General features: G+C 33.6%; 1 protein-coding gene across 6 annotated transcripts in view; it reads left to right on the top strand.

The window, feature by feature from the left end:
- STXBP4 (syntaxin binding protein 4) overlaps positions 1 to 13,005 on the top strand; it is a 167,972-nt gene that overhangs the window by 63,094 nt on the left and 91,873 nt on the right. For all 6 annotated transcript variants that reach the window (XR_004326646.1, XM_032498458.1, XM_014553675.2 and 3 more), the window contains 2 exons: positions 6,219 to 6,308; positions 9,531 to 9,596. Coding sequence is in view for 5 of the 6 variants with exons in the window: in XM_032498458.1 (XP_032354349.1) it covers positions 6,219 to 6,308; positions 9,531 to 9,596 (156 nt within the window). In the remaining variant the exon portion in view is untranslated. The remainder of the gene's footprint in view (positions 1 to 6,218; positions 6,309 to 9,530; positions 9,597 to 13,005) is intronic.

Below are 13,005 nucleotides of genomic sequence, written 5' to 3'. Positions count from 1 at the left end.
CTAAAAATCCTCGGTGTTCTGCCTGTTTCTCCCTCCACAGCTTTGTCCCCTACCCTGGGAACTACTGATCCTCTTATTGTCTCCGTGGTTTTGCACTTTCCAGAGTGTCGTACCCTTGGACTCATACTATATGTAGCCTTTTCAGATTGGCTTCTTTCACTTAGTAGTATGCATTTAAGGCTTCTCTTTTCATGTGTTTTTAGTGCTGATTAATATTCCATTATCGGTATATTTGCTTATCCATTTACTCCTGAAGGACATCTTGGTTGCTTCCAAGTGTAGTTATGAATGAAGTTGCTGTAAACATCCATGAGTGCCAGGTGCAGGTTTTTCTGTGGAGATAAGTTTTCAAATCCTTTGGGTAAATACCAAGGAATGCATTTGCTGGCTCATGTAGTAAAAGGATGTTTTGTTTTGTAAGAAACTGCCAAACTATCTTCCAAAGTAGCTGTACCATTTTGCATTTCCACCAGCAATGAGTGAGCATTCCCATTGCTGAGAAGAGTTCCCAAGGACCCAGTTGTTTGGAAACTCTCAGGAGATCACCTAGTTCTCCCAGAATGGAGGCACTAATTTAGTAGAACTGATTCTGAGGCATTTAGGATAGGAAACTGAAGCTGTAAGAGCACGGTTTTCTTCACTGATTCAGGTGTTATGTATTTATCTACCTAATGTTTACAGCAGAGCATTTAAAGTGCCAAACAGTTTTGAAAGCTATACCCATTTTTGGTGAGGAAAGGCAAGGTGGCTGGGTGGTTTACAACATAAATGAAATGGGGACTTTAGAGTACTTCGTATGAGCATGCAGAACTTTCTTAACAGCTGCAAAGAAATACTCGTGCTCCAAATTAGCAGTTTTCTTCCTTTTTACCAGTATGATTTTAGGGCAGATAAGAATGTATTCAGTCTGTGACATTTTGATAGCAAAAGCAAAATGCTGATGGTAATTGTGCAAGGTCTGCATGCCAGTAACTTCCTGTTTGTGACTTCAGATCAAATGTGCAACAGTCACTGTATCAGTTTATAAGAATTCTTTTGTTGTATTCTGCTTATCAACACACAGAAGAATCTCTGTACAATGTTGGCTTTCTTTTTTTTTTTTTTTTCACTTGAATCCACAAATCCACAAATTCACAGAATAAGAATACATGTTACTTCACCACACTCGCATATGTAACTGAAGCAAGTCTCAAAGCATTACTTACCTTGTCTACGTCATTGCATTCTTACTTAATCTGCAATTCTATTTACTTAAATATTTATATTTAGTTTTATAATTTATTAGTGAGTCATGCACCACAGTTTGAAAAATACTGTAAAAAGCTCTACTTGTCAAGCAACTCACCAGAAACAAATAAAAAAAATTATTTTGTAGTATTAGCCCCAATTTTTTTTTAGTTAAAAAGTAGTATCGTGCTCTATATACAGTAGGCCATCAATTGATCTGAGGTCAGGGTGCTGACAGTCTGTGAAGAAGGCGGGGAAATTCCACTGTGGACACCCACTCAACCATCTCAAACAAGAGTCATTCTTTATAACCCATCTGTTAGGGGTGCTTGGTTTTTACTCATATGTTTCCCCTGTTTTGGCTTGTATTTTCCTTAATTTTTTTAAAATATTTTTACTGAAGCATAATGGGCACACACAGTAAAATACAAAAATCTGAGATGTACAATTTCATGAATTTATATTAGTATCTCATGTGTAATCATCACTCAAAAGGCTCCTTCGTGCCACCTTCCTAGTCAGCCACCACTCCTACCTGTACAGCGGAGCCACTATTCTGACTCATACCAGCACAGATTACTTTTTCCTGTTCTTAAACTTTATAATAAATAGACTGATACAATATGTACCCTTTGGTAATGTGCTTCATTTACCGATCATTCTCTCTGACTCTTAAGATTTCTTGGGATGCTGTCTTTTAAGAAGGAAGAATTGCTGAGTCAGTGTAAGCCAGTTCTACTTTAGTTAACAAAAAAACTCTTGGTTTGGAAATCATGTGGCATTTGGAACCAAAAATATAATTATCTTGCTGTGATTCTAATTATTATTGCTATATTAAAAAATTCACACAGTGCCACACCTGCTACTGGCACAAGATTACATACAGAAGAGGCAAAGTTGGAGCCCACATTTAGCAGTATTCTAAACTTAGCAACAGTAGACTGTCGTCCATGATAATATGATGGGTTTATCACACAAATCAAGTATCATAAATAGGTTATATTAAACTCACAGAGAGGACGCCATAAATGTCCCAGTGTAGACATTTCACGATTTGGGTTCCTGCTAATTTTGCAACCACCATTTTAACAAGTGAGATAGAATAGAATGAAAAATGTCAAAATGAACTGTATATGATAAGAGTGAGTAATGTTTCAGTTATATTGGGTTGTGATATAAATGGTATTTCTATGTGCAGCAGTAAATACTTTATAGCCACCTCATTATATACTCATCTGAAAATCACTAACTATATATTGAACAGCTACAATGTGTGTGGCATTGTGTTAGGTCCTCTGGCACATGTTATTAAGATAAATAATTTTCGAGCCTGTCCCTCAAGGAATTTAGGGGAATATACAAAGTATTTGTAAGGATATAAATAAAGTTTAAAAATGTATTGTGTGATAAGGCCATAGTAAAAATAGAGCTTAGAACATTCAGAGAAGATTCATAACAGAGTTGGCATTTGAATGAGTTGTTACTGATGATGGTTGAAGCACGGCCATGAATGTGATCACTCAGGGAGAGCTTAAAGAGAAGGTGGTGGAAAGGGACAAACATTGGGGATCCTCTCCTTCCTCCCATCTAAGGAGTAGAAAATGAAATTAAGTCATTAGAAGCAGCCTACATATTCAGAGTGTAGATGAGATAGTAGGGTAGCAAAAACTTAGGGGAAGAGAAAGTTTCAAGAATGAATCACTTGAACAACGTTATGTTACAGGGAGGTTCAGAAAGCTGATGGGGGCATTTATTTTGTCAAATAGTGAATTAGTTGGTTACACTGCAAGTAATTATTTTTGAAATGTAGGGGTGGAAGGAAAGATATATAAAGCAAATTGTAAGAAGTAAAAGGAATAAGCGGGAGAAATAGAAGGGGAAAATAAGGGAATATACAGAAATTTTAAGGAAAGGGGTAACTGAATGGGTTCATATTGGAAGGCTTTATCAATATGATTGCACTGAATTGTTCTTTTTAAGATGAACTGAGGTTGGGAATGTGGCCAGTGGAGTAGTGGCTATCCAGAACTGACACAAGTCAAATAACTTGAAAATTTTGATGATAGAGAGAGTTGAGGTAAAGAGAGAGTTGAGGTCAGGCCCAGTCAGTCCAGTGACTTTCTGCAGTATCTCTTGGCATCTCCAAAGGAGACTTGATAAAGCAGACTGGAAGTGATTTCCAGTGTAATCTGTTGCAGAGGTTGGGAGACCCGATAACCAAAAATGGTATCATAAGACCCAGGCAGGGAAGGAGTGTAAGAAGGAAAGGAGGATCAAGTCCAAGAGCTGGAGGTGGATTAAAAAAACTGGTGTCTGTCCGGAATAATTGATGTTAAATAGCAACAATTTATTTCATTTACTTGCTTAGTTGAAGCATATTTGGAGAGTCACTGAGCACAAAGGGTCTTTTCAGAGAATTCACAAGTAGTATCTATGGCCAGTTCTTTGGCTATAAGTTTTTGCTGCTTATCCCTAAAACAGCAGTAGAATTATAAAACTTTTTTTTTTAAGGTCATGGTTTGTTTTATGACCTTCCAGTCTAGTATTTTGCCTCCTGAAATGGTACCATGGATTCTTTTCTGAATGATTTATCTCCATTTTTTAAACTCATAGGTTTATGATTACATCCCTAAAATCCCAATCCATAATTTATCTTAGTAGATGGATATAGCTCTGTTATCTAGATTCTTATTTGAACTTTTGAATTCTGTTTATTTTTACTTCTTAAGATAAGAATAAACCTATCTGAATGTTGAGTAGCATTGTTTCCCAGAATGTGCTTTGCATACATAAGTCCCATGAGATCCCGTAAAATAAATGAAGGAGGGGAGGAGATAGACTTTGGTCAGAAAACTTGAGGAAATGCAAGTCATTGTATTACCTTTTGGGATATTCAGAATGCTTATTAGCCTATCAAGGCTATTGGAAGCCTTGAAGGAAAGAAAGTTAATTTTTTTCTAAATCCTACATTTCTCTAACTTACCTGACCACAAGGACCGCTACCACCATCACCGCCACACAGTTTTGCTTTTGTACAAAACTAATTAATATTCTTTGGAACATACTTTGGGAAATCTTGTTTCATTTGAAAATGTATTCAAAATTCATCTAAAACAGTATGAGAATGAATTTTATTAGCATGTGTGTTGCATACTTATGAAATAGAATAACAGAGACAGATGAAGAATATGAGACGATGTATGTTATGGACAATGGTCAGAGATACATGAAAGCAAATCAGGACAAAAGGAACCAGTAACATTTAGGAAAAATATTTCGGCCAAAACTTGAGAAAACACTCCTACTTTTGTTACTCTAGGATTTGGGAAGCAAATCTGAGCTTATCACATACATTCCACCGTGACTTTTGCTGAGCAGTTAGTAAAAATCACTGACTAGTGTCAGACTTCTGTGGGAATCTTAGAATGGCCATCTGTTAGGTGTGAAACCTTAGGCATCTTACTAACCTTTTGAGACTGTTTCCTCATCTGTAAAAATGGAGACAAGGTTTTAGTGAGGGTTTAATATTATTATATATACCTTAGTGATGTATGTGCACAAAGTTCCCAATAAATGGTTGACACTGTTAATTATTTGTATTATCTTTTCCTACTCTGCATTCACCTCTCCTATCTAAAGGGCCCTGCTTTAAGGCCACACTTACATAGCAGTCGCTTTCTCTACTCAGTCCTTTAAATTATGTTTTCTACACTTTATTCTTAATTCCACCTTCCACATAAAGGATGGCTCCAGTTAGACTTGGATTTTTATCTCTCATAAGATTGTCATTGTTTTTTTTACCTTGTAATTAACTGTCAGAGATCAAGCTAGAATGAGAGAAATTGTCATCTCTGCTATTTTTTGTTATTATTCACTTGGGCATGAATTATTAATATTATCTTCAAGCCACAGTTTCTGTGTGGGAATCTTTTTAAGCCACTTTGGCTGTTACATTACATTTCACTGAGTTAAAACAAGACACACAATCAATTAATGTGCTTTACTGGGTTCACGTAAACTGTCTTGGTTGATAATGTCCAGTATTTTGTTAGCCCTAGATACCATGTGCTTGGCATGTATGTCTTTAGGGGATAGTTTACATTGATAACTCATAACGTCTTTCTTTTTAATTGAAGTGCAGTTGATTTACAATATTGTATTAGTTTCAAATATACAGCATAGTGATTCAGTATTTTTCCAGATTATACTCATTATAAGAATCTGAGTATTATTCCCTGTGCTATACAATACATCCTTGTTGCTTATCTATTCTATGTATAGTAGTTTGTATCTGTTAATCCCATACCCCTAATTTGTCTCTCCCACCTTCCCTCTCCCCTTTGGTAACCACAAGTTTTTCAATGTCTGTGAGTCTATTTCTGTTTCACATATACATTTATTTGTATTATTTTTTAGAGTCCACATATAAGTGATAACATATAGTATTTTTCTTCCATCTGATGTATTTCACTAAGCATAATATTTTCTAGGTCCATCCACATTGCTGCAAATGGCATTATTTCATTCTTTTTTATAGCTGAGTAATATTTCATTGTGTGTGTATGTAAACACGTATTATATACACATATACATTATAAACACAGTCTTGGAATTTGGACTTTTAAGGAAAGTTATATTGTTAAAATAAGAATCATAAAGATGACAATAGACTATGTATACCTTGGAATTTGGACTTTTAAGGAAAGTTGTTAAAATAAGAATCATAAAGATGACAATAGACTATGTGTACCTTATAATCATATAAATTCTGTTATAAGTAACAAAAATATAAGATTAAGCTTAAATGAATTAATACCCCAGACTATTTTAATATAATATTCTCTTTTATCTAATCAAATGACTCCAAAGAAAGAAACTGAATCTTGTTATTGGAATGCAAAAGCCTCAGACTCATCAAAAAAGACTTTTATGTTAGTTCTCATAATTAGCATCTAATGTATAACTTTTCTCTTATATTTTAATGTTGACAGCTTCTTCCCTGTGGTTCCTTAGAAGCAGATGAAATGGAAAGGCTTAAGCGTGAAAGAAATGATGCCTTAGAAGAAGTGAATACACTTAAGGTAATCTCCAATTTAGCTTCCTCGCATTTTCTTTAGGAAAAAGAGAAGAAAGAAAATTATCTTGTGTTGAATTCTGAAGTATTGGGGTTTAGTTTTATTTTTAAAGAATATTAATATCAAACAGCTTAGTATTGAATATTAATATCAGATAATTTGATATTTATTTCTTCAACTGACCTTTAGAGAGTTTTAGTTCACATACTTATTGTATATATTTCACAATATCCATCCAAGATTCTGTGTGAACAGCAGTTTTTAGTCATACCTTCTGATATGGTTACTTCTCACGGCTTTTTATTCTCACATTGGTGGCAAGATGAAGAGCCAACAAAGCAAGCCATGACAATTTTGGATCCTCAGATGCTCACTGGGAAATACATTTTTTCCCATATTCATGCTTCAGGGACATCTTGTTTTGCTAACATATTTTGGGATTAAGGCAGTATGATTTAAGGGAAGAAAAACACACAGTATATCCCAAATATAACTGAAGATTTTGATTTTCTTTATAGATTCTTTATAAATTTACATTGTATCCTAATTTTTACAGAAAGTCATTTTTTTCAAACCTTCAAGAAAAGCAATGTAACTACTTGATTTACCATTAATTCACCATAAGAACATGTTTTTATTTTTAATTATTTTCTTAAATGAGTGAAATTCTATTGTTAATTTTTATTAAAGCAAAACCTTTACACCAAAAGAGAAAAGTAAGAAATTTCCTTGCTGCCTTAGTTTTTAAATTCCAGCCTCTAGAGGAAGCCATTGTCTAACAGACCTTATTTATCCTTCCAGAGACTTTATACAGCCAATCATATGTCTAAAAATATGTGTATATGTTTGTATATTTTAACTTTTACAAAGTTGCTTCATACATTACACATTTTTTTTTATCTTGCCTTCTTTTTATCCTCTTGGTTAGCATTTTATCTTGGGCTACTTTTCAGGTGAATATACACAGTTCTATCTAATTCTTTTTAATGCTTCTCCTGTCATCAAAAAGTTCTGTCCTGGGTTATGTAGCCAGTTCCTTACTGATGGATATTTAGGATATTTCTAGTTTTCCATTATTAAAAAAAAAAAAGTCTATCATAAATAGATTTGTAGATGTATCTTTGGGCAATTGTGCAGTTTTAAAAGTATATATTGAAGGGGGAGGGTATAGCTCAGTTGTAGAACACGTGCTTAGCATGCATGAGGTCCTGGGTTCAAGCCCCAGCTCCTCTGTTAAAAAAAAAAAATACAATAAAATAAAAAATCAAAGTCATCTTAAAAAAAAAGGTACAAATTGAATAAATTTCTGAAAATAAAATTATTCTATCAAAGGTTATGGACATGTAAAATTTTATGTTACCAAATTCCCTTTTAAACAATATAACCAATTCATGTTCCTTCCAAATGTATATGAGTACTTTATACTAAAGGAATATTTTATACGTTTCTTTTTACATCTTTGAAACTGTCAACTTTCCACATTTTTCAGTATAACAATAGTTGAGAAAAATATAAATTTAGTTTTAAGAATAAATTGACAGTTGTTTTCTCATACTCTCTTAGAAAAGTCTCCAGTGTTGTTTACCTTCATAAAATAGTATTTTTATATAATTTACTCTGCATAAACCATTAAATCTTATGGTTTATCAGAATTTTCAGGGGCTCTCATACCTACTTCTTTAATGTTTATCATTGTTAAATTCAATGATACATTTCAGTTTGTATTGGAATATAAGTAGTACTTATTAGAACTTTAATTTAAAACTGTAATCATTTAACATTTAAACAAGGCTTTCCTGAGAAGCTATTTAGTAAATCAGGTTTCACATTTAAAAATGTATGAGATGTAACTGAACATATCCTAATGTGACAAAACCTGAAATTCCAGGTAAAACATATTCTGTATTTTATAATTTCCTTTACCTGAAAAAATATCTGTTGGCTCAGAACCACTTGTTTAGCTATAGACAAGTTGTATAAAGCAATAAATATTTCATTTGAGATAATGTTTGCACTTTCAGTCTCTCTGTTATACACACACACACAAATAACGCAGTGGTTAAATGAAATTCATGGAGTGTGTTAGATGATCTCTCATCAGTTCCCTTTATCCTGTGACATCTCTATTCTTCATGTATGATTTGAGGTACAAATAAAAATGAAGTCAAGAGAAGTTGATGCCAATGGTTAATTTTTATTTTGCAAGAATGATTTTTCAAAGTGCTGTTGGGTTTATTGAACTTAAAGCCTTTCTGCAGAGTTTACATTGCTGCTGCTTTGCAAAGCTGAATGAAAATAGATATATTTTCCATTTTCAGATGCAAAAAACTAGGACACAGAGTGAAGGTGACTTGCCAGAGAATAAAAGCACAGGACCCGGCAGTTTCTTGGCTCCTGGTCTTTGGCAGATTCATTAGATTGCTGTATTTTATTCCTCTTCATATACCTTCATTTCATCTCTTAGACAAGAATGAGCTGAAGTATAACAGAAAGCAGATTGCTTCTTATAAACATTGCAGTGTTGCCTTGAATGTGTACCACTCAATTTAATCTTCAAGCAGTTCCGCTGCTCAGGCTTATAGTAAAATGGTTCTTCAGTTATTCTTAATATTTCTGATTTGATCAATAAAATGTAGATTTACTTATGACATATGTAACAAAATTCAACATTTTAGGGTATATGCTTAACTTAATTTTAAGTTCAAAGATGATGCATAATAGTTTTCTACCATTGTAACATTAGCTCGTATGTTGGTTATATCAGTTGTATATTCATTTTCATGGATAATCTTCCAAAACTAAGCTCAATTAGGAAAATAATAGTCAACCCCATTTCATACTTCCTCTAGTTATAATAAGAGAGACTTCTAATTTGCAATAATAATGTGCTTCAGTTTGCAAGCTCTTTGGAATGATAGCTGTTTCTCAGTACTTAGTTAATATTTATACATTTTGATCCTGATTGACTTATTTTGGACTTCAGATTTTGAGGTTTTAAAAAAAATCGTTAATTATAGTAACAAAATGCATTTATATCACAGTTACACTGTAAATAACTAATTACTTGTAAATGGTATGTACAAAGCCAGAAGAGTGACTGGGAACTGCATCTTTAGATTGTAGCAATTGGAGGTTTGGGGCATTTGTAAGCTTTGAAACAAAGCCCTAAAAATATTACCCACTGATACCTTCATTATAAGTTATTAATTCAGTGATCTTTAAATATAGGAAAAGTTATTTGAATCAGAAAGACAAAGGAAACAATTGGCAGAAGAACTCCAGAATGTGAAACAAGTAAGTGCATGTATTGTGTATACGTGTTTTGTATATGTGTGTTTAAACATATGAGGTACAATTACAAAGCGTTCACGCTGTATAAGATCCCAGAGTTTACAGATGTGAGCAATATAGTATAGATCGTAAAGCAATCACGTGCAGGGTCTATACCTGTGCTGAATTCCTGCTACTGATACCAAAAGAAATGTTAAAACTCCTCTTTGAAATTGCTCAAAACCAGATATCCATGGACTGAAATGATAAATCTCATTCCTGTTCTATTCTTTGTTTTCTTTCTCTTTTGATTTTCCTTTTTATTTTTCCCCCTTTTCTCTGTTACTCATCCTCATTAACGATAAAATCAAAATAAGCACAGAAAAACCCCTCCAAGGCGGAGAATTTTTTTTTAATTTTATTTTTTAATAATAAAAAGTAAGAATTTATTTTCACTCTGTATCGTTCTTCAAAGGATTTTAGGTAGCTTACAGAAAAACAAGTACAGTGACATTATCATGAAGTAGATAAACAAATAAATAAAATACTAATAAGAGTATAAAGTTAAGACAACATTGTTCAATATCAATGGCAGTTGCCTGATTTTGAATCTCCCCAACATTATCCTCCCAGAAAACATAAAATCAGCAGAGCAAATACAACCATACAGGACCCATGCCTTCAATGGCTATGTGACAGAGAACACCAGATCCTTCAACATACATATAGAGTAAAAAAATTATGACAAATTTCTGCAGCTTGCCTGCCACTGAAACCTGAGCTACAAAGAACAGGAGGTAAAGTTTAAAAACTCTGCAGGAGAATATGGAGAAACAGAGCCATTAGATGAAGTGCTACAAAGAAAATCACCCACAGAAAGAGAAAATGCAACTATTAATGTCCAAATACTGAACACAGGCCAGGTTTTGGTGGTTTTCAGGACTCGAGAAAGTGTGTGCAACCAGAAGTAGCAGCCTTGCAGATTCATTGCTCCTGGAGAAGAATCAAGTAAACAGAGAAGGGGTGGTATCTCTTGAGACTAGGAAATGAAGGGAAAGAAGGAAATTAGGGGGGGAAGCTAAGGATCTTGCAGAAATGAGCGAGAAGCAAGACGTACCGAACCTCTCCCATCTATCCCCCACCACAACCATTAGCAACATGATCCATAAAAGAAATTGCACAGAAGAGGGTGCTGTTGAACTAAGAAGTCTTTTCTGTGAAAGGAAAAGGAATAGGAAAAAAAAAAAAAAAAAAAAAAAAAGAACCTGTCTCCATTATTACAAGACAGCTGTAAAAATCAGACTATTAATTCAGTCTTTCCTCCTGACGAAGACTCTCCAAAACAGTTCAACCACAAAGCTGATCAAAACTGTAACACAGAACTCCAAACTCAATTTAATATCCTCAAACAAGATTTGGCATTAAAAAAGAAAAGGAAAAAAAAAACCTCCAATCAGAAATCAAAACTGACTAAAATGACAAAAAACAGGAAGAAATAAAATGAGAGTTGATAAGACCTAGGAAAGAAAGAGAAGAAAAAGAAAAAAATGATGTCAGAGATGAAAACTAAATTACAAGTTGCCCAAGGAGGAATATAAACAATGAAAAGACATTGAAGAAAGCCAGAAAAATAAGAATAAGATAAAGAAGTAAAAGATTTTCTTGAATAAGTAAATCAAAACAGCTAAATAGCATTAATATTTAGAACTATAAACCGAGAATAACTTTTCAGAAATAAAAGATGACCTGAAGCTATTATTTGCAGTAGGGAAATTTGAAGTGGAAAGATCAACCCTAGGACATGTTCTAGTAAAACTATTAGTCTGTAAAGACAGAGGGAAAAAACGGACAATGCCTCCAAATGGAAAGGTCAAGTAACTTACTAGGGCAATAGAATTAGGCCAGCATCAGCCTTCTCAACATAAAATTCGAAGTGAGGCATTAGTGGAGCAATATCGTCAAGAGACTAAGGGAAAGAATGTGTAAACCAAGAATATTGTATACCACCAAGCTGACTTTCAGATCTCAAGGCCGTGAAAAAACAAGAATGTGCCGGTATTCAGGGGATGATGTCCACATGTAACGTTCCTGAGGAATCTGGGAGAGAGAGTGTTTCATCCAGCCAAAAAAAATGACTGGAATAACTTTGGCGAGAATTTCCAGTGAGCATTTTATATATGTTACTGTGGAGCTGAGACTAAAATGAGAGAGTTCACAGGTAAAAGAATAATGTGTAATCATTATATGTCTGACAAAAATCAAAGATGCATTATTTTTTTTTTCAATGAGAGGATAGGTGGAAAAAAGGAGAGAACAGAATATAATCATTCTGTTGTATAAGCAAAGCATAATAGTCAATGAATATCATTTCAAACTGACACCAAATAATAAAGAGATTGGATAGAGAGGATTTCAGGCACTACCAAAAGTAATAATACAAAGGTAACCTGTAGGACAAAAATACAAACCTTCCTAATAACAAAAAGAAACAAATTTTTAAAAGCAAAGGGACACATGAATAAAGAAATGCCTTAAATATAACATACACAATAGTTTCAACAAAAGACAATATGGCAGAATTGAGACTGAAAACAATAGTCATCTTAATTAACATAAATGGGAGTAACTCACCTATTAAAAGGTTTTCATAAGAAAATAAAGTTTGCTAAAACTGACCTCAGTTGAGATACAAAGCTTAACAGACCAATTTTCATTGAAGAAATGAAGTTATCAAGAAACTACCCTACAGAAAAGGACCAGGCCAAACAGTGTCACAGGAGAACTTAACTAAACGTTTGGCAATTTTTCCCAAAACTACATAAATGGCTTCAGAGTTCAGAGTATGAAAGAAAGAGAGAGAGAGAGAGGGAGGGAGGGAGGAAGGAAGGAAAGAAGATAGATTTCCAAATTCTTTTCTTGAAGCAAGTATATAACATTTGATGCCTAAACTTGATAAAAGCACAAAAAAAGAAAATGCGGTTAGACTAGAAAAATGACTAAGGACATTTGAATTAGCAAAGAAAAAACTATCTATTTGCAGATGACATTAATAGTAATCTAGAAGACCCTCGAGAATGGTAAAACTAACTCAATGAAAAATTCACAAGTTAGCAAGCTATAAAATTAATATGCAAAACTCAATTGCATCCATGTGTATAAATTATAACCTGTTAGAAGATTTAACAGTTGAGATGAAAGCAAAAATTATGTAGAAAAATGAGCAAAAGACATGAACAGACCATTCACCAAAAAGTTATTAAAAGGTCATATGAAACCTTAAAAAATATGAACCATATGAAAAGATATTCAGCCTTTCTCACAATAAGAGAAATACAAATTAAATCTACACTGAGATAGGACTTCCAGTGCCTAGAACTGAGTAAGACACTAGCAGAGGACATTCTGCAACAGAAAATGACTCTAGAACCTGGAC

The sequence above is a fragment of the Camelus ferus genome, chromosome 16, assembly GCF_009834535.1.
Source record: "Camelus ferus isolate YT-003-E chromosome 16, BCGSAC_Cfer_1.0, whole genome shotgun sequence".
Classification (NCBI taxonomy): domain Eukaryota; kingdom Metazoa; phylum Chordata; class Mammalia; order Artiodactyla; family Camelidae; genus Camelus; species Camelus ferus.
This window is presented reverse-complemented; position numbering and strand designations above follow the sequence as displayed.